This window comes from Lithobates pipiens, unplaced genomic scaffold, assembly GCF_037356315.1.
Source record: "Lithobates pipiens isolate NorthernLeopardFrog02 unplaced genomic scaffold, aLitPip1_a1.2 Scaffold_19, whole genome shotgun sequence".
Classification (NCBI taxonomy): Eukaryota; Metazoa; Chordata; class Amphibia; order Anura; family Ranidae; genus Lithobates; species Lithobates pipiens.
In genome coordinates this window covers 237,483,434-237,510,349 of record NW_027507764.1, presented here as the reverse complement: position 1 = coordinate 237,510,349, position 26,916 = coordinate 237,483,434, and the positions used below count along the sequence as shown (strand labels likewise).

General features: G+C 42.0%; 1 protein-coding gene across 2 annotated transcripts in view; it reads left to right on the top strand.

The window, feature by feature from the left end:
- NR4A3 (nuclear receptor subfamily 4 group A member 3) overlaps positions 1–26,916 on the top strand; it is a 102,322-nt gene that overhangs the window by 72,035 nt on the left and 3,371 nt on the right. For both annotated transcript variants that reach the window (XM_077491815.1, XM_077491816.1), the window contains exons 5-7: positions 200–372; positions 4,861–5,063; positions 11,440–11,618. In XM_077491815.1, coding sequence (XP_077347941.1) covers positions 200–372; positions 4,861–5,063; positions 11,440–11,618 — 555 coding nt within the window. The remainder of the gene's footprint in view (positions 1–199; positions 373–4,860; positions 5,064–11,439; positions 11,619–26,916) is intronic.

The following is a 26,916-nucleotide window of genomic DNA, read 5'->3' as shown; positions in this document are numbered from 1 at the left end:
AGCTTTTTGCATGATTGGATAATTGAAGTGAATCTTCAATTGATATATTGAGTGAACATTAGTAAATCAGCCTCCTTGTATCCAAAACTTTACTATAAGTATACACAGGGAATAGTGTTGCTACCAGAATGTACTTGCCTTAGTTATTTCCATTATAGAAAATATATTTGAACATGGTATATCTTATTCATTTAATTAGTTGTAAGAACAGACGGTCTGAAAGGAAGAAGAGGAAGACTTCCATCTAAACCAAAAAGCCCTTCTCATCAAGAATCATCTCAAAGGAGTTTGCCATCTCCTTCAAACAGTATGTTGGAGGCTTTGATTCATGCAGTAGAAGACTCTTCACCCAGGGATCTTGACTACTCTACAGTATGTTTAATTGTTTTGTGTTTCTTTATAGCCCTAATAGTTGCCCTAATAGAGCATTTATTATTATTATTCAGGATTTATATAGCGCCAACAGTTTGCGCAGTGCTTTATAATATGAGGGCAGACAGTACACTTACAATACAAATCAATACAGGAGGGATTAGAGGGCCCTGCTTGTTAGAGCTTACAATCTAGAAGGGAGGGATTTAGATCATTTGCATCAGTTCCTACCACCAAAGGACCTTATAGTGATCCCCCCTGTATTGAATTGAATTGGGATTGTACTGTCTGCCCTAATGTTGTAAAGTGCTGCATAAACTGTTGGCGCTCTATAAATCCTGTATAATAATAGTGTAATGTCCCTAAAGGAGCTGAATGGACTCACCCAGTAAGTTTGAGATTGGTTCTTTACACAGTCAGCAGGAATCCATGAAAAAAAAGCAATCCACTTCTTTAATTCAGGTGTCACATTAACTCCAGGTAGGGAACTTGTGTAGCAGAAGCTGGGCTGAAGTACAGAGATATTACATTCATCAATAGCCATTTGAAACAGAAACAGTTAGCCCTGGTTCACACATATGTGATTTTGGATGCTTTTAATGCACATTTACATGACAGGCAAGCTATTATGTGTTCCTATCGAGGTGGTTCACACAGATGCGATTCATGCGCATTGCATTTTCTTTTTTTTTTACTTTATTTCTTTAGTAAGATTTTTTTTCACAGTTAACAAAACAGAAAAACTCATACACATTCTTCCCCATGGTGTCCCATCCCCCCATCCCAGTTCCTCTCCACTGAGTTAGTAGACCTAGTGTGTCCTATGTGGGTTTTTGGGTGGGAACAAGGGACATCTCACTGGGGTTGTCTGTTATTATTATAAGCTAAAATTCTCAACGACTTTCATCACTTTCATTGCATGCGCATTGCATTTTCAGTGCGATTACGAAAAGGGGTCCTGCGTGAGTTTTGAATTTTCAGAGTATAGTGGCATGTGGAGATAAGTGTTCACATAGGATTGCGATTGACAGGCGTTTTTGCATTGTAGTGCATGGGAGGTGCTTTTGCATTGAAGTCAATAGGAGGGGTTTTTGGATTGAAGTTAATGGGAGCCAGTTGTGGAGAGAGAGGGAGATGGCAAAATCGCCCTCGTACAGAGATCGCACAGAAACCAGAATGGTATTCACAAAGAAATGCATGCCTAATTCGCATTGTGATTTCGGCACGCATATTTATGAACCCAGCCTTAAAGACATTGTAAACCTTGCTACGTTTTTCACCTTTATAAGATGTTCATTGATCATGTAGTTTTATGTCATTTGTTGGCTTGTACGCAGTCTATAGGACAGTAAATTGTCACATTTCTGTGCTAGCAATTTAAGTTTGAAACATGAGGCATGGTACTGCACGATCTCTGCCCATAGTCTAAGAATTTTCACTTCCTGTGAAGAAACTACATATACCACAATCCTTGAGTCTCTTGTGCTAGTGCTGGTGCAGGTGAAAGCAAATAATGGAGCTTAACATGCTGGAAGAGATGTGTTTGTTTCCTAAAATGAGCTTGCATTTGTGATGCAACACATAGAAAAGATTAGGCATGCATTCAGTCCAGCTGATAAACGGGGACAAGGTACGTGGATTACTGCATGAAAATAGGGGAACTGATGAGCCATGGACTGTTGGTATAGGAATAGGTGCAGGAACTCAACCAGGACCCCCCACAACCCCCCTTTCCCCCACACACCCTCCAAACTACATCAAATAGTGGGTGTGGCCGAATTTCACTAACAGTGGGAGGGCCGTAAAGGGTCATTAAATACCAGGAGTACATTAAGTGCAGAGGTTCAGGGGGTTACACACAGACTGCAGAGTTCAGGGCTCTTCCACAGCTGCTTACCTCTGCATCCCCATCCACTTTTCACTTTCACCCCTCTTCAGCTCTAACCTCAACATGCACCACCCTCCCCCACCCCCATCCACTGCTCTATCTTCTCCCCCCTCCTTAAAAACTCTGCCATCTTGCACATGTCTTACTTTTCTTTCTGCATTAAGCTGAAGCACCCAGTACCTCCCCACACGCTGTAGGTGGCCCCACCAATGTCACTTGCATGGAGATCATCCAGCAGGGGTGTCAGCATATGGGCACCAGGGAAAAATGGAGATCACAGAGGGTCAGCCTACCAAATGATGCCCCCCTCCTGCCCTTGGCCACACTGCACCCCTGGCACCTGCATCTCCCTTATCCCCTTCCTGCACTCTGTGGGATATGTTCAGGAGATCTGATCTGTGGAAGCTGTTGGGAGACAAGCTGTCACTTGTAAACACAGAAGCCAGACTTCTGTGTTTACAAGTGATAGTGGTGAGTGAGGAACAGAGAGCTTGAGCCAAAGATGCTGGTATTGAAGTCCCATTGGACGAAATGCGTCGGGTTTCAGTGAGCCAACTCACAACACATTGCGCTCTCTTTGCTCATTCATGTGATCACATGTGCATTTTTGCACATGCAATTTTGCTGCAATTTGCATTTTGCCTTTTGCATGCTTTTCTTTAGCCAGTTTGTTGTTGAGCAGATTAAAAAATGCAAATTGTTGGAAAAACGCACTACAGTACATGCTTTTCTGCAGCTTCTCCATTGAAGTATATTGAACCAAAAAAAGAACCGTTTTGCATTTGAAAAAAAGTCCTTGACCCTTTCCAAATATGCAACGACTGAAAAAAGCATAGATGTCCCATAGGGAATCATGTTAAATGAACTTTAGTGCGTTTCTGCAAAGATCACCATAAACCCATATGTGTGAACCAGGCCTAAGACGTTTAGTAGCAGCAGCATGCTTTTTTTGTATCACCTGTCATAATGGGGTTAAAAAAACTAAGGTTTGCAAGGGTTTCAGGGGGCAGAGGACTAAACATTTCAATCTAATGGCAGCCACCCAAACATAGAACACATTTCATTGATTGCCTGGTGCTGCTTTTTTTTCTTTTTTTTTTGATTCACAAAACATTAGCTTCCATTTATTTGAAAAAGTAAATGTCACTATCGCTAACAGTATATACCTATTCTGACTCCAACTGTTGTAATAGTGACTTATACCTTGCTGAGACCTCGATTCATGGCCTGTATAAGCAGATACAGTTACTGTGGACAGTCTTTATCGATAGCTGAACTCACCAAAAACCTTTTTTCATATCGGCATTGATCTTTATTGAAGCAGGAGGTAGATCAGACAACAAGATGTGGCAGATGAATGAAAGATGGTATTTGCAGGTCAAAACATGGTAATGTGTTCCCAGATTGCAAGCAGATTGGATATGAACTTGAGACAAGTGGCCATCTCAATTTCCACAAGACAATGTAGGAAGGAACAGGAAATGCATCACAAGATGGGTGGGAACACAGAGGAAAGACAGGAAAAGATGGTACAATAACAATAACCAAACTAACCACAAGATGGCAGTATAATAACCAACTATACAGAAGTCAATAACAATGGCTTCTCACATGTGTAACAGCACTATACCACAAAGAACATGTCTGCTTTGTGCTTATAACTCATACATGTTAGTAGGTGCAAAATACTAAGGTGATCACTTCCTGAGATGGTTAATAAAAGTACCACACCTTAGAATCTAGAGTCCAAAAAGTATTAATAAAAAATAATGTTATGGAGGCCAAATGATGCACCCTTCTTCAGGGCTATTTTTTGGATTGTTTATTATTATTCTTTTTTAGCCCTGAAGACGGTGACTGAGCTTGGTGGCTGAAACACGTTGGTTTGTTGTTTGTTTGAATGCAACTTTTTGAACTATATATTCCAAATGTTATGATTTTTATTCATCATCTCTTTTCAGGTTTTTAATGCTGTCTTTGTTTCTGGGGAGATTCAGCTCAAGTGATGAGAAATGTAAAATTGTCACAAAAACTGGAGGTGAGGGAAAATGTTCCAAAGGGGACATCTGTCCTATGACAGATGTCTAAAAGAGGATTTCCCAGCTTCAGAGAGATTTCCACTAACTTCCTGTTTTGTCTCTGGTACAGGAAGTGAAAATAAATCTCCCCAATGGGACACTGGACAGTGTTGTTTACCATTCTTTACTTTATCCAAAACTGTAAACAAACAAAAAACACATATCTATGTGGACAATAATTATACATTTTTGAAAATGTGCTGCACTTTTGTAAATGTGCTTTCTGTATTTAGGTCCAATTTACAGTATATATTTTCATTGAGGTAATGTACAGCAATGCATGATACCTACATTGCATTACTGCAGCCCAACTCACTAAGGCAGTGCCACAATGCATGACCCTGCACCATAGTGTGTTGCAGTGCATTGCGTTGTAAAATTTTGTGATAGTCTAGTTTTCTGGCCATTTTCCTGCTTACATGATAAAAATGAATAGAAAATATTATTAAAAATAAAATAAAAGTTGTTCGGAATTATTTCGACAAATATATATATATATTTTTTTTTTGTTCAAATCCACAGTACTCTGCTGATACTGACCAGGCAGCTGCCAGCACAGATATAGAATGTATTCAACAGTTCTACAATCTTCTTACTGTCTCCATTGAGATCTCTAAAAAATGGGCAGAAAAAATTCCTGGATTTGGTGATCTTTCACTGGATGATCAGACATTACTGATAGAAATGGCATTTCTGGAACTTTTTCTATTGAGGCTTTCAATCAGGTAATCCTGCTTTGGTTCCATTTTTTAAATTTCTACAGAATTTGTTCTAACAGTAATAGACCCTAATTTACTGAAAGGACACGCGACAGACTGAACCCTGTTTCGTTAGTGTATCTCTCTTTTTTTTTTTATCTGTAAGTGTAAAAACAGATTTTCATTCTCATTTCAATACATTTTTATTAACATAATTTAAAGGTGACAACATGTATGCATGTGGCATTAGCATTCAAATGTATTTCATTATTGGTATGTAGTATAGTGTGCTAAATGAATGAGGAAATTGTGAATTGGGAATATTTAGACTATATTACCAAAAGTATTGGAACGCCTGCCTTTACACACACATGAACTTTCCTGAGAAGGCTGTCCACAAGGTTTAGGACTGTGTCTATGGGAATGTTTGATCATTATTCCAGAAATGCATTTGAGGGATGAGTGAGTTTGGGGTGGAGGAACTTGACTGTCCTGACCTGAATCGATAGAACACCTTTGGGATGAATTAGAGTGGAGAATGCAAGCTATGCCTTCTCATCCACATCAGTACCTGACCTCACAAGTGCACTTCTGGAAGAATGGTCAACTATTCCCATAGACACACTCCTAAGCCTTATGGACAGCCTTTCCAGAAGAGTTGAAGCTGCTATAGCTGCAAAGGGTGGACCAACTCTATATTGAACCCTGCGGACTAAGAATGGGATGCCAATAAAGTCCATGTGTGTGTAAAGGCAGGTGTCCCAATACTTTTGGTAATATAGTGATATGTTAGAATCTCGTACACATATGAGTGCTATTCTAGCCACCCACAGTCTGAGGAAATCTCATGATAGTTCCTGAAGAGGGTGCTCCAATCCAGGGGTCTCCAATCTTTTCAGCACATTGTATATTTGCAGGCTGAAAAAAAAAACTGTTTTACATCCAGGAGTGTCCATAAGAGTCCATTCTTACATTTAGGAATGCCCAGCAGAGTTCCTGCTTGTAGCCATGTGCACCAGCAGAATTCCTGCTTACATCAATGTGTTTCCAGCAGAGACCCCCTTACACTCATGTGTGCCTGGTAGAGTCCCTTCTTACATTCATGTGTGCCCAGCAGAGTTCCCTCTTACTTTTCAGGTACTAGAGCAGCAGGGCAGAAGCTGGGAGGTGGGGAAAGTCTGGATGGAAGAAGTCCAGTTCTCCTGTAAATGCTGGGGAGGGGAAGGCTTGAAGTCCTAGCAATTAACCACAATGGAGGTAGGGGGTGTTGGAAGAACAACAACATGTAATGTAAAGCAGCTTTCTAATGTGACTTATATATATGCAATACACCTTTTAATCCAGCAGGTTGCACTGCAGTGTTATAATGTGTAATCTTTGATGAGGTAACCAGAGAGTGCGTGTCTTTCCACAATGTATCTACTTTTATTCTCCTGTTTCCTGTAAGACATGCATTGCTAATCCTCCATGAAAGTAAATTATTCTCTGCATACAACACGCTTCCAAGTGCATGATTCAATAACCTGCAATAGGTTATGGGCCCCAGGCACCCAGGCATTGGAGAGGATATACCAGGCACCCAGCAGCACCCAGAGGCACTGGAAATAATACTCAGTGAGTACAGCAAGTCAGTGAATACTGTATACAAGCTACTGAAACATGGCAAGCAGTTCAGATGTGAAGTCTGCAATTGCAAAGCTGAACAATTATAATTACCAGATGTGAAAGTTTAAACTGGTAATGTTTCTCACCAAGTATGACTTGTGGCAAGTGCTGAATACAGACAGACGCACAGACGGAGAGACGGAAGACTGGGATAGGAAGGACAGACAGGCAAAACAAATTATAAGCTTGGAAGATTACCATCTTATCCACATAAGAACAGAGAAAATAGCCAAAGGTATGTGGACTTCATTACAGAAACTGCATGAGCGTTCAAGTCCTAAACAGTAAGCTCTTTCTGCTAAGGAAGCTATATGTAATCCGTGTAGAAGAAGGCCAGCATATGTGTAACCACATGAATGCTATGCTAGAAATCATAGAGCAACTGCGGGCCATCGGAGAGGATATCAAAGATAATCATATTGTTGCCCTGCTCCTCTGCAGCCTTCCAGAAACATATACTGCTCTTATTAACGCTTTAGAAACCAGACCTGAGCAGGAGCTCACACTAGCATATGTCAAAGGCAAATTAATTGATGAATATGACAGAAGGAAAGAAAATATGCACCATGATGACAAAGCTCTTAAGATGTACAAAGGCACATAATACAACAAAGAAAGCAGAGCCTGTTTTCGCTGTAAGAAGACCGGTCACTTAAAAAAATAACTATTCTATCTGGAAAGCCAAGCAGCACAAGCTAGAGCTATCCACAAAAGAGTCAAAGAGACAAAGGAAACTGAAGACACATCATGGAGTGGCACCTTTAACCGCTTCCCGCCTGCTGCGCGTCATATGACGTTGTCGGGTTTGAGTGGTGATATCTGAATGATGCCTGCAGTTACAGACATCATTCAGATATCTTTTTTTTTAGCGCTGGTGATTCCCTACACCATAAGAATGATCATAACGGCTTTTCAGTCGCTTGATCGTTCTTACAGGCGGTGAGATGGAATGTCACCCCTGCCATCGGTGAGTCGAAGAAGGCAACCGCTGGTGATTTACGGCAGACCAGATGGTCCCCGGAGTCTCTATGATCATGTGGAGGCCGGCACAATGTTAAGACCTCACGCCCAGCCCCTGCATTTGAAAAAACGGCGCTTGGGAAGCTGCAAAGCTTCGATTGTTTTTATTTTTTTTATTTAAGGCTTCCCAACCTAGAGATGAGATCTGGGGACTTAGTGACCCCATATCTCACTGTAAAGAGGACCTGTCATTCCTATTACAAGGGATGTTTACATCCTTTGTAATAGGAATAAAAGTGATAAAAAAAATGTAAAAAGAAAGTGTCAAACTAATAAAATAAAAGTAAAATTAACAATAAAAAAAAATTAAAGTGCCTCTGTCCCCGTGTGCTCGCACTCAGAAGCGAACACATACGTAAGTCGCGGCCATATATGCAAACGGTGTTCAAACCACACATGTGAGGTATCGTCGCGAACGTTAGAGCCTGTGTAACTTAAAACATGTAACCAGCTAAAAATGTTAAAGCGTCGCCTACGTGGATTTTTAAGTACCGAAGTTTGGCGCCATTCCACAAGCATGTGCAATTTTGAAGCATGATTAGTATTAGTTATCAATTTACTCGGTTTAACATCATCTTTCACATTATGCAAAAAAATTGGACTAAGTTTACTGTTTTTTTTTTTTTATGCATGAAACGGTTTCTTTCTTCCCAAAGAAAACGCGTTTGAAAAATTGCTGCGCAAATACCGTGCGAGGTAAAAAGTTGCAACAACCGCCATTTTATTCTCTATGGTCTCTGCTAAAAAAAACATATATATATATATATATATATATATATATATATATATAATGTTTGGGAGTTCTATGTCATTTTCTAGCAAAAAAATTAGGATTTTTACATGTAGGCGAGAACTGTCAGAATTGGCCTGGTAGGCAAGTGGGTAAAGTGACAAGCCACGCGGCTGATGCATAGACTCAGGTGCAAAAGAAACCACATGACTAGCGATGAGACCTTCTTCACAAATACCTCACAAGTACTAGGTATAATTAGTCATGACTGCAACCACCTACAGAACACTACCCTCAAGAGCCATTAAAAATACTCCATTCGAATTATGGCATAGATCAAACAAAATGAACTAAGTACTTACCAGAGAGGGATTCTCAAGAAGTAAAACAGACCCCTGTATCTACACCAAAAATCAAAAAGATAGACATTATAACCTGTTTTGAACAAAAAGGAGATTAAAATCAGATATTTCACAAGCTGAAAGAAAATTTTGAAATCAAAGAACATTAGCTGCTATCTGGGAATCCAAATAGAGAAAGAAGAAGATGGAAGTTATCTTCTCAACCAAACTCAGAAAATCTCTGATATCTTGGAACAATTCCATATGCAAGATGCAAAGGAAATTAAAACTCCTATGAAACCAGGCTATCAAAGAGCAATGAAGCAGAAAACTTGCTACCCAACAATGACATGTATCGCAGAGCAATTTGTAAGCTGCTATATGTTGCCACTGTGACAAGACCAGGCATAGCCGCAGCAGTGGGCATACTATGCAGGAAAGTCGCAGCTCCCTGTCAGCGTGACTGGAATGCAGTAAAATGAGTGATGCAGTAACTCAAAGGAACAATTCAGATGAATTTACAGTTACCAGCAACATCAAATCTAAAACTAATTGTATATATGGATGAGCCGGAGACTGCACAGACCGCAAATCCCCAAGTGGATTCATCTTCCAGTATGGGGAAATAATCATAAGTTGGTCTAGTTGAAAGCTAACAACCATCGCTCTATCTTCACATGAAGCAGAGTACATTGCAGCAGCACATACATGTCAAGAAGCGATATGGATTCGTCAACTTTTTGTGGAAATTGGGATAGACCTGTCAAAACCAATTCCCATTTTTGAAGACAACCAGGGTTGTATAAAACGTATGCAGTCAGAAAGGGTCAATCCTAGAACCAAACACATCAATGTCAGAAACCATGAATCAGACCGAGACACAAGTATAGTTAATCACACTTGTTTAATAATAATAAAAAGGTAAACAGAGTAAGCGTAGTCAATACATAGCCAGAGTTCAGTAACCAGATCGTGTAGTCAGCCAGTGCCAATGTCAGAGAGCCAGAGATCAAAGTAGTAGTACAGCAAGCAGAATCAGGAGCCAGAAGGGACGTCAGCTGAGCAAGTCTTCAACAGGAACGCAGGAGAAAAGTCTCTGAGATGTGACCAAAGGCGAAGGCAGAGATGAAGTAAGCTGGACGGCTTTAAGTAGGCAGGACTGACATGCAGATCAGCAACAGCTGAGTCACTGTGGGGAGAAAGAAGCTGGCAATTAGCTGACAGCTGAGCGGCCAGTTCAGAGAAGGAAGGGCTGAGCCCAGCCCTGACAGTATCACCTACTGAGGGAAAATCTCGAGAGCGAGGTGTTATTGACATTCAATAATTCCCATCAGAGGAGATTACTGCTGATGCACTCACCAAACCTTTATTGAAGGAACATCATAGCTGAATATAATTTGACAAAGCACATGCTGTTGAGAAGGGGTGTTGGAAGAACAACAAAATGTAACGTAAAGCAGCTTTCTAATGTAAATATAAACATATGTATGTGTATATATATATATATATATATATATATATATATATATATATATATATATATGTGCATTATACCTTTCTATCCAGCAGGTGACACTGCAGTGTTATAATGTGTATTCTATGGTAAGGTAACCAGAGGAAGTGGTTGTCTTTCCTCAATATATGTACTTGTATTGTCCTGTTTCATGTAAGACATGCACTGCTAATCAACCGTGAAAGTAAATCTTGAAGCACATGATTCTATAACCTGCTATAACCTGCTAATAGGGGAGAGGAAATTTACACTGAAAGATGATTCCGGCTGGCTGGCAGTGGATGTGCTGAACTCTGTATTACAATACATAGACTGGTGCATCCACTGCCTGTCAGCCAAAGTATTTTCATGGACAGTTGCTGCAGGCCAGAAAAAATCTTCTAGAGGGCTCGATGTAACCTTCTGCTGCAGGTTAAGGCATTGCAGGTAAGGGCAGTCAACACAAAGAACAGACTCCGGAGAAATAACATAAGGGGCCTTGGTCTCCCGGAGCATGCGGAGGGTAACAAGCTGGCCGAGTTCACAGAATAGCTCCTATCCACCATCCATCATGGTAACTTACCTCCCACGTTTGTGGTCGAACAGGCCCATAGGGTTCCTACATCATCAACGCTGCCAGGTGCACCTCTGCATCCCTTTTTCCTACACTTGCTTAACTACCGCAACCGGGATCGCATTTTGGCTACTGCCCGTCTGAAGTCTGACCTGCATTATGAAGATACAAAGATGCACTTCTTTCTTGATTATTCAGCGGAGATCCAGCAATGTCGCAAGTCCTTTACCGAGGTGCAGAAGTGGCTATGGGATAAGGATATGCACTTCAGCCTCTTATAACCTAGCAGATTGCCCATTGTGGGTGCATTGCCTTAGTGTGTTGGAGTCCCATACGTGCGTTAACAAGCATTGTAGTAACATATGTGTTAATGTGCACATTACTGCAGCGCAAAAGTGTCATTCGCCCTTTTTTCTCTATAAACATTAAACAAAAAATACAGGTGACACTTTGGGCAAGTCCTACATTTATGTGGGCAGTTTAATTTAGTTTTTATTACTAGCCATCTTAATGAAGAAGATTATTTTAACAGTAGAACGTATATATTTTATAAAAATGTATACATATTTTTTCCCATGCAGGTCTAATGTCACTGCAGATGAATTTGTGTTTTGTAATGGACTAGTGCTGCACAGACTTCAGTGCCTTCGTGGATTTGGTGAATGGCTGGATTCAATTAGAAACTTTTCATTACATTTACAGAGCCTTAACCTTGATGTCTCAACGATAGCCTGCCTGTCTGCAGTGTGTCTTGTTTCTGGTAAGCAAACAACATAAGCAAAAATATGTGACAAAAGTATTTTATTCCTGTCATTATATTAGTAGGCCGGACCCTTGATTAGGCCTAAAATCGCCCTTTCTTTTTTGTTTGATTTTAAATTATTGTTTAATTTGTCCTAATTTAAAATTCTAATAAATACAAGTACGTTACTAATAACCTGTTATGCCCTGTACACGCGGTCCGACTTTCCTACGGAAAATGTACAATCGGACTGTGTTGTCGGGAATTCCGATCGTGTGTGGGCTCCATCAGACTTTTTCCGTCTGAATTTCCAACACAAAAGTTGTTGTAAGGTAAACAGCAGATTAGAGAGATCCAGGGAGTGTAACCCTTTCCTGGCGGGTAGTAATACCCCACGTGACTGATGCTAATCACTTGTTAATTTTCATGGAGATCACCGCGCTGCCCCACCGGTGTGGCAAAAGGGTTTCCCAACAAGAACTCCATAGTGCACTACGACTGTGGTCACTACTTCACACCAAGCGCTGCTCCAACTCTCCAGCCAAGTCACATGACACACAGCATCCACCGGGCATGGTGGGCGTGCCCGGGTGGATGCTGGAGAGTTGGACCAGCGCTTGGTGTGAAGTAGTGACCACAGTTGTAGTGCACTATAGAGTTCTTGTTGGGAAACCCTTTTGCCACATCGGTGGGGCAGCGCGTTGATTTCCATGAAAATTAACGAGTGATTAGTGTCAGTCGCGTGGGGTATTACTACCCGCCAGGAAAGGGTTACACTCCCTGGATATCTCTAATCTGCTGTTTACCTTACAGCAGTAAGGTAAGGGGCCATTTCACCTGGTGTGCTGTGAACATTGAAGAGGCACAGGAGGGTTATTTTTCACCTATATTTTCACTGGGGAAGCACCTAAATAAGTCACTGAATATCAGCAAATTTTATCCTGTTTATGGAATTTATTTATTTGCTTGTTTGCACTGTGTGATTCACGTTTTTTTTAGTCATCTACTTGTTTGCTTGATTTCACTTGTTTTTAATGCACTTGATTGGATTTGCCTATTTTTGCACTTTACTATTGCACATATGGAGTTTGCTATTTATACTATTTGAGTTACAGATTTTAATATGCTAGTGTGATATAGTTTTATTGTGTATATTTAGGCGCTAGGCACTTTGAATATTTATATGAATTCCTTCTTTTGAGGGACTGCTACATTTATGATATAATTTATTTTAGTGGGGTCTGTTACCCCTGCAATATAGTTTTGCACATACACATGTGATTCATTTATATTTTTGCACTAGGCACTTTAATCTAATTATTTGGTAGCGCAACACCATTTATTGATTTTTTACATTTATTTACCCTGCTGGGGTTTGCACCTCTGTCGGTGGTTTGCTGCAACCTTTTTTTAGTTTACATAGTAGCTTTGTTTATGGTAGCACGGGGATATTCTAATATTTCTAGCTTAAGACTAGCTTGAAGATGTACATGGATACTTAAGATCTTCTTGAGGCTAGATCTCATTAGATCTGATTGCTGTTATTATTTGTGGGTAGGGAATCTAAGGGTGGAGTTGCTAAAGTTAAATAGACTGTGCTCTTTGCAGGTGGAGTTACTCCAGAGCTTAGTAAATGAGATGAAACTTTGCTTTGCAAAGACTGCACTATCACATGCAAGGAAATTAAAAACAACTAAAAACTGCATTTTTGCATGCACGTAATTGGATGATGAAAGTCAGCAGAGTTTCCCTTCATTTACTAACCTCTGGCGCAACTGTAATTCCAACGTGCACAGTCTGTTTGCCTTTAGTAAATACACCCCATAGTGTGCTCACAGCCTTTCAGGTCTCTTGTCCTTCTGATATTTGATCAACTGAATCTATCCTCTTTGCAGACAGTATAGAGGCTTGCATTGTGTGTTTGGTGGAGGTGGGGGTTAGGATAACATATTTTAGGTTTTTGGGGTCAAACTGCATTGCATACCTTCCCAACTTTACATATTTTATATATTTAAATATTATATATTATATATATATATATATATATATATATATATATATATATATATATATATATACACACACACACACATACAGTATCATACAAAAGTGAGTACACCCCTCACATTTTTGTAAATATTTTATTATATCTTTTCATGTGACAACACTGAAGAAATTACACTTTTCTACAATGTAAAGTAGTGAGTGTACAGCTTGTATAACAGTGTTGCTGTCCCTTCAAAATAACTCATCACACAGTCATTAACCGCTTCCCGACTGCCTCGCGCAGATATACTGTGGCACGTACAAGCAGATTAATGTACCTGTACGTTGCCCTTTAAGAGGCGGGAGCTCCGTGAGCGCGATCATAGGTCCCACGGACTCGATGTCCACAGGGATACCCGCCATCGTCTCACGGAGAGGAAAAAAGTGCTCTGGTCTTTGGCCAGTCAAATGGTCCAGGGCTTAAGTGGTTAATGTCTAAATTATTGGCAACAAAATGGGGTACACCGCTAAGTAAATATGTCCAAATTGTGCCCAAGTGTCAATATTTGGTGTGGCCACCATTATTTTCCAGCACTGCCTTAACCCTCTTGGGCATGGAGTTCACCAGAGCTTCACAGGTTGCCACGGGAGTCCTCATCCACGCCTCCATGATGACATCATGGTGCTGGTGGATATTAGAGACCTTTTGCTCCTCCACTTTCCGTTTGAGGATGCATCACAGATGCTCAATAGGGTTTAGGTCTGGAGACATGCTTGGCCAGTCCATCACCTTTACCATCAGCTTCTTTAGCAAGGCAGTGGTCATCTTGGAGGTGTGTTTGGGGTCGTTTTAATCATGTCATGTTGGAATACTGCCCTGCGTCCCATTTTCCAAAGGGAGGGGATCATGCTCTGCTTCAGTATGTCACAGTACATTGGCATTCATGTTTCCTCAATGAATTGTAGCTCCCCAGTGCAGGCAGCACTCATGCAGCCCCAGACCATGACACTTCCACCCTGGACAGACCTGCTATTTGTGGGATTGTCCCGGGCAATCCGGGACACGTGGACACCCTAGGCAGCACTCATGCAGCCACAGACCATGACACTTCCACCACCATGTTTGACTGTAGGCAAAACACACACTTGTCTTTGTACTCCTCACCTGGTTGCCACCACACAGGCTTGACACCATCTAAACCTAATAAGTTTATCTTTGTCTCATCAGACCACAAGACATGATTCCAGTAATCCATGTCGTTAGTCTGCTTGTCCTCAGTAAACTGTTTGCTGGCTTTCTTGTGCATCATCTATAGAAGAGGCTTCCTTCTGGGATGACAGCCATGCAGACCAATTTGATTGTACATCACATTAGTAAGTAGGGTAGTAAAATTACATTTAATATCATGCTGTTATTGCTACAGTTAAATTAAACATTAATTTTGTATAGATGACCAAATAGTTGTGCTCTCACTGAAGGGTGAGTTAATACCTTGCGGGATTTCAGTGGCAGTGCTGACATGTCTGGCAGGCTATATTGATCTTTACGTGAATTCACTGAATAAATAATGGTTGCCATAGTAATTGAGGACTCATGACAAGCTGAGAAGCAGAGAAAATTCCAGATCGTTTAATGTTTCATCTTTGGCACAAAACAACTACACAATGTTGTAGAAATTTATCTAGAATTTAGAAAAAATACCCTAGAAAGATAAAAAAGGTTTTGTGATTTCTCTTTACCATATTTTTTAAAACTATGCATATTTGCACTTATTACTTCATTTTTCAGGTAGAAACCTATAAAATTGCATGTAGTAAAAGGGACCTTTGCTTTTATGTCAAAATGGACTGACCAGGCCCATCACCGTAAAAGGTGGCCTTACTAGGGGAGGCCACTATTGAGTTTTGGGAAGGGGCGGAGGAACATCTCAACCTTGAGAGCTGGAAAAATTAGCATACTCAAGAGTGCTTCAGGTACAGTGGCGGCCCGGGCACCGCCCTCCCCCCCCCCCCCCCCCAGTGTAAAAAAAAAACTGAAAAAAAGATGGGCCCTTTAAGACATTTAAAAAAAAAAAATGTCATTTAACAATTTAACATACTGTACTGTGGCGCCGGTCGCAGTGCACTATGAGAAGCGCCACGTCGATGCAATCACAAGATTGCATCCATGGCACTTCATTTGCGGGTTAAAAACCCGCCTTGCGGCGCACTGTAGAACGCCGACTAGCTTCCGCCCATAAAATCACTGTGATTCTACAGGCGGGAGCATTGTCATTCTTAGACAGGCAGGTCACTTCCGGCTTTCGGCTGCTTCACGAAACCCGGAAGTGACGTCGGCAGCTCTGTTCCTCAGCCCGAGCGGAGCTGCAAGAACGGTGAGTGGCATAATTGACTCTCTGTGGAAATTTTTTTATAATGAAGTAAATAATAAATTACCAAATGCACCCCAGCCGGCCTAAGGCTCGGTTCACACAGGACGACTTTGTGAGGCAACTTGGAGACGACTTAGACACGACCTGGGGCGACTTACATCACGACTTTGAAGTCGCCCCCTCCGAGAGCATACCAGGCCCTTAGGTCTGGTATGGATTCTAAGGGGAACCCCTTACACCAAAAAAACGGCGTGGGGTCCCCCCCAGATCCATACCAGACCCTTATCCGAGCATGCTACCCCGCCGGCCAGGAAAGGGCCCCCCACCCCAAAGCACCTTGTCCCCATGTTGATGAGGACAAGGGCCTCTTCCCGACAACCCTGGCCGTTGGTTGTCGGGGTCTGCGGGCGGGGGGCTTATCGGAATCCGGGAGCCCCCTTTAATAAGGGGGCCCCCGGATACCGGCCCCCCACCCTATGTGAATGAGTATGGGGTACAATGTACCCCTACCCATTCACCTGTGGAAAAAAGTAAAAATAAAACACAACACAGGGTTAAAATAGTTTATTGCACAGCTCCGGGGGTCTTCCGTCTTCGGGGGTCTTCTCGCCGGACTCCTCCACTATCTTCTGCTCTTTTGCTAGCTCTTTTGCTAGCGGAGGAGCCCGACTTTCTTCTTCGTCGCCGCCCTCTTCTTTCGACTTCGGGGGTCTTGTCCCCCTCTTCGGTTCTTCTTGCCGGGCCACCGCTTCTACTTCCAGCTCTTTTACTAGCGGTGGCCCAGTCTTCTGTCGCCGCCATCGCCGCTGCCGCCTTCCTTTCTTCTTCTTCTTCTTCTGGAGATGTCGACTCAACGCTCTCTCCGGCCGCAGTGCCAGGGACGCAGTGCGCGGCGACTTATATAGGGACAAGGGGCGTGATCACCGGTTGATGTCACATGGTGACCCCGCCCCTTACGATGTCACAGTCCCAGCATCCTCCGGGACTGTGACATCATAAGGGGGCGGGGTCACCATGTGACATCAACCGGTGACTCTGCCCCTTGTCCCTATATAAGTCACCGCGCACCGCGTCCCTGGCATTGTGGTCGGAGAGAGCGTCGAGTCAACATCTCCAGAAGAAGAAGAACGGAAGGCGGCAGCGGCGACAGAAGACCGGGCCACCGCTAGTAAAAGAGCTGGAAGAAGAAGCGGTGGCCCGGCAAGAAGAACCGGAGAGGGGGACAAGACCCCCGAAGTCGGAAGAAGAGGGCGGCGGCGAAGAAGAAAGTCGGGCTCCTCCGCTAGCAAAAAAACTAGCAAAAGAGCAGAAGATAGTGGAGGAGTCCGGCGAGAAGACCCCCGAAGACGGAAGACCCCCGGAGCTGTGCAATAAACTATTTTAACCCTGTGTTGTGTTTTATTTTTACTTTTTTCCACAGGTGAATGGGTAGGGGTACATTGTACCCCATACTCATTCACATAGGGTGGGGGGCCGGATTCCGATAAGCCCCCCGCCCGCAGACCCCGACAACCAACGGCCAGGGTTGTCGGGAAGAGGCCCTTGTCCTCATCAACATGGGAACAAGGTGCTTTGGGGTGGGGGGGCCGCGTGGCCCCCCCTTCCCCAAGGCACCCCCCCATGTTGAGGGCACGCGGCCTGGTACGGCTCAGGAGGGAGGGTGTGCTCTCTCGTCCCCCACCCCTTTCCTGGCCGGCCGGGTAGCGTGCTCGGATAAGGGTCTGGTATGGATCTGGGGGGACCCCACGCCGTTTTTTCGGCGTAAGGGGTTCCCCTTAGAATCCATACCAGACCTAAGGGCTTGGTATGCTCTCGGAGCGGGAACCCACTTTTTTTTCATAAATTTAGCGTGGAGTTCCCTCTTGAGAGCTGATAATTCTGTCAGAGTCGCCTCCGTATAGACGGAGATCCGACTTGGAGGCGACCTCCATTGAAATCAATGGGTACCAGTCGCCTACAAGTCGGATTGAAGTAGTATAGGAACCTTTTCTGAAGTCGGAGCGACTTCAGTAGCGTGCATTAAGACGGCTCTCATTCACTTACATTGATTTTTAAATGTTGTCCGACCTGAGGCGACTAGGGGCGAGCTGAAGTCGGCTCTGAGTCGCCCCTGTGTGAACCGAGCCTGAGTATTTTTGTTGTTTGTTGTACAATAAAGTTTGTTTGCTGTTGTAAAAAAAAAATCACTGATTAGTGGTACTTTTATTGCATTCTTTAACAGTTGGTTTAAACATTGACATTTTCAATATTTTATCCAGATATATAATCTGTCCTGTGATTCTGGGGCTGTATACTCTGTCCTGTGATCTGAGCTGTATACTCGTGACACTATGGGTGGAAGGAAGTGGAATACAGGGGACGGATTAGGTGGATTACATAAGGGGCGTAGTTTATGAGAAGTGGGAGGGGCCAAAATGATGGGTGGGGTCATGATGGGCGGGGTCTGGCGCCCCCCCCATCCAAAAACTTCACCAGCCGCCACTGCTCAGGTATAGAGGCTACCAGAATACCTAAATGAAACTATGGCCTGATATGCCTGAAGGTGCCTGTTGTCTCTTAGAACAATACTTTTATGAATCTTTAATTTGAGTTCAGGTATGCTTTTACTACTTGGTGCTACAACCTTTTTCTTTTAAAGTAGAATATTGATCTGACAAACACTGTAGTTCAAAAATGGCTAAGCATTGGGCAAGTCTACAAATAACTATTTTTTTATGTAGCATCTGTTTTAAACCCACTGCCAGCCACACGTGTGCAGTACAGTGCACACTTCCAACATCTGTCAGATTGAACTCATCTTGCTAAGATTTGTGATTTCTGTGTGCAAGGTGAAGATTTTCATAATCCACAGGCTTTACTAAATATGTAGAAAGAAAATGCTGGCTGCTAGTGTAGATTTATGGAAATTGGTGTTGGTGGCTCTGGAGATAGAGAGGACTCAAAGATACAAAGAGGGCGGCACAGTGGTGTAGTGGGTAGCACTCTCACCTAGCAGTAAAAAGGGTCACTGGTTTGAATCCCAACTACCTAAATTTTTATTTAGGTAAATAATAAACATGTTTTCTTCTGTCATATTCAACCAGCATATGGAGTTTTTAGCATTTTCCTACTACTCTTCAAAAGGGAAGGTTCTCCCTGGTACCAAAACATAATAATCAGCAGCTACAAGTACTGTAGCTATTTACTTTTTTTTGTTCAATAAGTTTTTATTGAAGCATAATACAGCACAAATTAAACTGGTATAGCAGGATGCTGTGTCAATACAGTTCAGGTAGAAGTAAATAAAGTCCAATAAAGATTTCTCACTACTCCAAAAGGCAGCCAGGATCACTGGTATTCTTGAAATGACAAGCATATAGTTTGATTTTTAGTTATTCGGGTGCAATATTTATTTTGATACTGAAGATCTAGAAAAAGCAGAAAGAGAAAGAAGGAAAAGATGGAAGATGATGAGGTGGAGAGGGAAAAGGAAAAAACAAAAGGATAGTGGCAATGGAAAAGAAAAAAAAAGGGGGAGTAACCTGTGCAGGTCCCTAAGGTAAAAGTAGGTATAATAGGTCAGCTAGCCTACAGTTGAAATCTGCTGGCATAAAGTGTTTGACCCAGGGGTCCCAAACCAGGTGGAATTTGGACATCAGTCTCGCTGTTGGCTTTTAATTAATAAAGGTCTCATAAAGCCTTTTTTTTTTAAATCAGGTAACATTTTATTGAGATGTCACATCCAAATACAAGTGAACAGTACAGTCAAAATAGTACAAGTTCCACCAATCAGTGCATAACATTCCAGAGTAGCATTTAACATTTTTAAATACTCTTGAAGTTACCAACCCACCATAAAGAGCCCCCCGTCAGTGTCACATACTGCCTTAGATATCAGAATTCAGAAAAGGAGAACCTATATCCAAGGGCAAAGTGCCCCCCTTGTCCTTTTGGGTAAAGACCAGAAGAGTACACTGATTAAAAAGCGAGATATCACAGGAATATTCTATCCATAATTAAGTCAGTTGGGGATAAACCCGGGGTAGCTACATGAAGCCTATTTTTAACTCCCATTAATGAAATGGAGTCAGCCAAGCATGTGCTATTGATTGTTTGGTAGCCGTAAGGATACTTTGAGTTGGCATTTTAGGAGCCTGTCCAGTTTTAAAGTGGTGGTTAATTCAATCTAACCTGTATACACCATCAGCACTGCCTCCTATTGTAGTATCCCCCTCTGTGTGTGATTTATACAATTAAATGCTGTAAATACCTAATTTCACTGCCGAGATTGTGATCACATGACCTGCCAGCTTTCTCCTTTTCTCCTCTGGGAAATGCAGTGGGCGGGGCTGAGATTTCTCTGCTGATGTCAGTCTAGAGGGGAGAAGGAGAGGAGGAAAGAGCTGGCTGGTCATGTGATCTCAATCTCGGGTCTTAAATTAGGTATTTTCAGCGTTTATATTATCATTCACAGAGGGGGACATTGCAATAGGAGGCAGTGCTGATGTTGTATACAGGTTAGTGTTATGAGAGCAGAAGGAGGGGTGTCTCACACAGAGACAGAGAGGGGAGGAGGATTCAGGAGCAGAGAGGAGAGCAGATAGCAGGCTGCTGATGACAGAGGCATATAAACTGACCAGTGTCTGGTCTCAGCCACCATAATACACCATGGTCAGTTTACAGAGGGTGGGGAGAAACTGGCAGGGTCAGCCAGGTATTTTAGGTGTTACTGGGGGGAAAATGACACAGGACAAGCACTGTCTCATATAACATGCTTTAAAGGAGCAGGATCCTTTTTTTTGGGGGGGGGGGGGGGGGTTAACAAACGCTTTAAATAGTAGGGCCTGAGTGAGCAGCATTGGAATTGAAGTGCCCAACAAAAGAGCCATATACCTAAGTCCATAGTCTCCACCAGGCTAGGTCAGGACAGGTCCACCATGTGTGGAGGTATTGACATGGAGATCTTTATACCTACCTCACTTACACGCTTAATGATACATCAAATAAGTGAATACAACTTTGTCTATATAAGAACCGACCCATGCGGTTGCAGCTATAACCAATGAAATTAAGAACAAATGATAACTGTGCGAAAAGGATAACAATCTAATTTATTCAAACTTACTATTGTACAGAAAAGAAACTTGTAATATTGTTATAAAGGACTTTCAAGTGCTATCAGTATATCAGAACAAATTGTAGGATAGGAAAAGTTTCAGAAAAGAAGAAGTCACACACTGAGAAAAGTGAAAGAGGTACATTTACAGAGAAACCTTACGTCCCCATGCTTCTTAGATCACAAACCAAATAGACTGAGCCAGGGATCTGTATTCTGGTATATACACACACTTGTAAAACCCCACCCCTCCTCACCCCCCCCCCCCTTCCATATACTAAGGTATTGTCACATTCCTTCAATGGTGGGGGGTTGCACATAAGCCAGGTGGCCACACTTGGCCAGCTGGAGGTCTTTACATGTCATAAACCTCTCTGCCCAACCCAATTTAAGTAAAACAAGTTTGGTAACATTACTACTCTCAGTTAGCATCACAACCCCTAAGTGATACCCTCCAGGCAAGGGACAGTACATCTATAAACCAGGGACTGACACTATAAACAGAGCTTAAACCAGAGCTGTTTTATGATGTCAGCTGTTCTCAGAATGTCCAGGCAATTTCCTGACACACTGTAAGCCATACTGCATGTCCATTTATTAGTGTTGATTACATTTCCACATCAGTATGTCCTCAAATCTAAGCACCCTTGGAAGCAGGCTCCCATGTGTCCCAGGGTGTACTTTGTGATTCTAGTTGAAGTCAAATACCGGTGATATATTAGTTCGCAGTTAAATTCCAGGGCCATAGCATTCTCAGAGAATGACTTGGTGGTATCCCAGATCTGGGACCGTTGCTCAAGTTCTATTTGGAAGTCTGACAACCATCTGGACATATACACATGGTCGAGACTAGAAACTCCCTTCACAAGTTGGTTGTACGGTAAGGGGACTATACCTTTAAACTTTTGCTCATAAGACAGAAGGGTTGTCCTGTCAGACGTGCTACGGACCAAAGAAGTGACATAATGTTTTATCTGCAGGTAGAAAAATATCTCTGAATTAGGAAGAGACTCTCTTTGAAGAGTTTGGAACACAATACCACCTGACATAAGGAGGGCATGTAAACAAGTGATTCTTCATTGTGACCATTGTTTAAGGAGACAAGGGTTCTTGAAGCCCAGGGGGAAATATGGATTGTGTAGGAAATTCAAAAAAGGTAATTGAGCGGATTGGAGTTGCCCAGCGTATCTGAGGTTATCCCAAAGTTTCAGAAAATGTAATGGATCAGGATTGCTTATACTAGTTCAGTCTTTCGAGAAAAGCCATAGCAAGTTATCTATATGTAGGGGGCACAGTCAGCTGCCTCCAAAGAGACCCAAAGGGGGGGGGGGGGGGTTCAGTGGTTGCATGATATTTGCTAAGAAAGGACAACTGGGCAGCTTGAAAATATTTTTGAAGGTTCAGTACTCCCATGCCGCCTTGGGGTCTATTATGAAATAGGGTGCTGCTTGCTATTCTAGGCTTATGGTGATGTCAAATGAACCGTATGACCTGGTTTTGATGTGCATGTAAAACATGGTAGGGGACACAGGGATAGAAGAGATATAGAAACTTCGGTAGGTATGTCATCTTAATTGCCATAATACTGACCAAGAAAGGAGGAAAGTGAACTACACAGGTGCTTACGTTTATGAAAAAGTAGTGGGTATTTAGCCTTGTAAAGAGTATCATATGAGGAGGTGATATTATTCCATAGATACGGGAGGTTTTTCTGTGCAAACAAATAGGGGAAAGAGGCTCACAGTGAAGATACTAAATGTGGAGGAAAAATTCAGGATTTTGGATTTGGGGTGGTTGATATGAAGACCAGAGTGGCTACCAAAGTGGGACAAAAGTGTTGTAGGATTATGGAGAGTGACTGAAGGGTTGGTGATAAACATCAAAATATCATCAGAAAAAAAGGCTGAATTTATGTTGATAACCAACAATTTCAGGGCCCAAAATATCAGAGTGGGATCATTTAAGCTGTGCTAGGGGCTTAATGGCCAGCGCAAACAGTAATGGGGACAGGGGGCAACCTCGCCTTGTACCCCTAATAACAAAAAAGACATAGGACTGAAATCCTGCATACTTAACCAGCGATTCTGTGGTATAAGTATAATGCAATACCCAAGTGCAGAATTGCTCCCCAAAACCCAACTTCCCTTTTTTTTTATATCAGGGTAAAGGAGCATACTTGGTGTGTTGTGTTTATTTGCAGCTTCAGTCAGGAGTATAATCCAATGCACATTATCCCCTGCCTGGCAAAGAGGCATGAATCCCACTTAGTTTCTATGTATAAAGTAAAGATACCAGTATTGAGCCTGGTAGCCAGAATTTTTGCTAGTAGCTTAACTTCTATTTCTAACGAAGAAATAGGGCGATAGTTTGCCTAATTTGTGTCATCTGCATTCAGTTTTGAAATCAAGCACACCATTGCCAGACAGGATTCCAATGAAAGTTGTGTTCTCGTCGAAAGTTATTAAAAGCATCAATGGGGCTAAAAGGTCCTTGTAGTGTTTGTAGTATGCCACTGTAAACCCATCAGGCCCAGGCTGTGTATTACTGTCTAGAGAGTTTAATCTGAGAAAGCAGTGTATCAGCTACCATTGGTGATAAAGAGTCGGAAGAGGCATATAAGAAATAAAGGCGAATAGCGAATTCTGACACAATTTTTGCAGGGTTACATGTTAACATACTGTCAGTAAGATAGAGTAGCCTTTGGGTAGTGTCTAGTTTATGTAGTCTGGATGCCAGGAGGGTGTCCTGTGTATTCGTCATGTGTATTTCCCTTCAACATATGTTTGGTCCAGCGAGGCTGCTTGTCAGCCTTTTTTGTAGCTATTGACTTTTGAAAAACACTTATTTACCAACGTAAGAAGTCCAGCACTGTCGTCCTAGAACCCAGAGTCTTTACCTATATTTATGTTCCCACACCACCATCCTGAATTTAGGAGCAAACTGTGACTTTCTGATTACTTACAGCTAGTCCCATACTGATAAAGCAAATGTGCAAGATCTACTAACTAACTAGGAGAACATGAAGCCTCCTTGAATGTGTGACATGTATCCCAGGAGGCTGAGGTGGAACAAGAGCTAACGTCAGCCATGCCTAGTAAGGATTGAGGAAGTGGGAGCAAGTACCTACTGATACCAACTGATAAAAGTAGCTGCTGCCCAAGAAAAAAAATTCAAATGTGTAATCGGGAGGGAGGAGTGTTAGGATGATTTGATCTATGCCTATAACTGAAATTTACACTCACAAGAGTATACAGTGCCTTGCAAAAGTTTTCACCCCCCTTGGCATTTTTTGTGTTTTGTTGCCTCACAACCTGGCATTAACATGGGTTGTTTGATGATTTGCATCATTTAATTTACAGAACATGCCCACAACTTTACAGAAAAAGTCAATGTGCATAACTATTCACCACCCTAATTCAATACTTTGTAGAGCCACCTTTTGCGGCTATCACAGCTTTAAGTCGCTTTGCATAAGTCTCTATGAGCTTGCCACATCTTCCCACTGGGATTTTTGCCCATTCCTCCTTGCAAAACTGCTCCGGCTCCTTCAAGTTGGATGGTTTGCACTTGTGAAAAGCAATCTTTAAGTACGATCACAGATTTTCTATTGGATTGAGGTCTGGGCTTTGTCTAGGCCATTCCAACACATTTACATGTTTCCCCTTAAACCACTCAAGTGTTGCTTTAACAGTGTGTTTGGGGTCATTGTCCTGCTGGAAGGTGAACATCTGTCCTAGCCTCAAATCACACACAGAATGGTACAGGTTTTGCTCAAGAATATCCCTGTATTTAGCACCATCCATCTTTCCCTCAACTTTGACCAGTTTCCCAGTCCCAACTGCTGAAAAACATCCCCACAGCATGATGATGTTCTTTTGGTGATGTGATTTGTTGGGTTTGTGGCAGACATAGCATTTTCTTTGATGGCCAAAAAGTTAAATTTTAGTCTTATCAGACCAGAGTACCTTTTCGCCATACATTATGGGAGTCTCCCACATGCCTTCTCGCAAACTCAAAACCTGCAATTTTGTTTTTTGCTGAAAGTAATGGCTTTCATCTGGCCACTCTGCCATAAAGCCCAACTCTGTGGAGCGTACAGCTTATTGTCATCCTGTGTACAGATACTCCAGTCTCTGCTGTGGAACTCTGCAGCTCCTCCAGGGTTACCATAGGTCTCTGTGCTGCCTCTCTAATTAATGCCTTCCTTGCCCGGTCCGTGAGTTTTGGTATGTGGCCATCTTTTGGCAGGTTTGCTGTTGTGTCATGTTCTTTCCCTCTGGTTATGATAGATTTGATGAAGCTCGTAGAGATCATCAAAGATTTAAAAAAATTTTTTAACCCCCCTGACGGTCTTCCCGAGTCTGGCTCGGAGTGGAATTTTTGTGCCATTAGCGGTAACCCCAAGCCAGACTCGGGACTGCATCGCTGGATCCAGGAGGAGGTTTACTTACCTTCTCCCTCGGATCCAGCGTTGTCTCCCCGCTCGATCTATCACGGAGCCGAGCTCCGTTCCCTGCGAGCGTTGCGACGCACGGGGACGGAGATCGGCACCAAATTCAAGAAGTGAAACATACAGTATACATACAGTATAATGTAATCTTACAGATTACATTTCTGTATGTAAATATTTCACATCCCCTTTGTCCCTAGTGGTCTGCCCAGTGTCCTGCATGCAGTTTTATATAATAAAAGCTGTTATTTATGCCTGGAAACTGGAGATTGTCCATAGCAACCAAAACTGTCCCTTTACATCAAAAATTATTTTAGACCAGCTAGAAAACAGCGATAATAAATTAGAATCACTCGCAGAATTGAGGGATAGCGATTTGTGGGGAGATCCGCCATCAAATATTGAAAAGTAATGACAGTGACAATTCTGCAACTGAGCAAATTTCAGTGTTTTTGATTTGATTACATTATTGAATAATTTTTATTATTGTTATATTATTATTTGGTACAATTATTTATAGTTATTTATTATATTATAATTTATGATTTCATTTTTCAAACTTTATTATACCCGGGATGTCTGCTAGACTCTGGTTTGGACAGATTTAAGAGAGTTATTCCTAAGAATTACAGGACTACAATATAAAACGCCAAATTTTCATGCAAAATAATTGTACCGCTTTTAGCACCTAAAATCCGAAATAATCGTACCGCCAGGGAGGTTAACCTAACCCCGACTTACTGACTTGGTGTCTTCCTTGGTCTTCATGGCAGTGTTTCGTTAGTGGTGCCTCTTGCTTGGTGTTGCAGCCTCTGGGGCCTTTCAAAAAGGTGTGTATATGTAATGACAGATATGTGACACTTAGATTGCACACAGGTGGACATCATTTCACTAATTATGTGACTTCTGAAGGTAATTGGTTGCACCAGAGATTTTTATGGGCTTCATAACAAAGGGGGGGGGGGGGGGGGATACATACACACATGCCAATTATCCGTTTTTTATTTCTGAAAAATAATTTTATGTATATATTTATCTAATTTTACTTCACCAACTTAGACTATTGTGTTCTGATTCATCACATATAATTCAGATTAAAAAAAACATTGAACTAACGACTATAATGTAACAAAATATGTAAAAAGCCAATACCTTTGCAATATATATATATGTATAACAATGTAAATTTTCTGTCCCCTGAAAATAACTCAACACGCAGTCATTTATGTCTAAACCACTGGCAACAAAAGTGAGTACACCCCTAAGTGTAATATTTAGTATGAATGTAGTCAAATGGATGTCTAGAACTGCACAGGCAAAGATAAAAACAAAAGGAAAATAGCTTATTATGCACAGTTTGTAAATAGATTTCTCTATTTTCATGGTATACTTATTTAAAATAATGTAAATAAT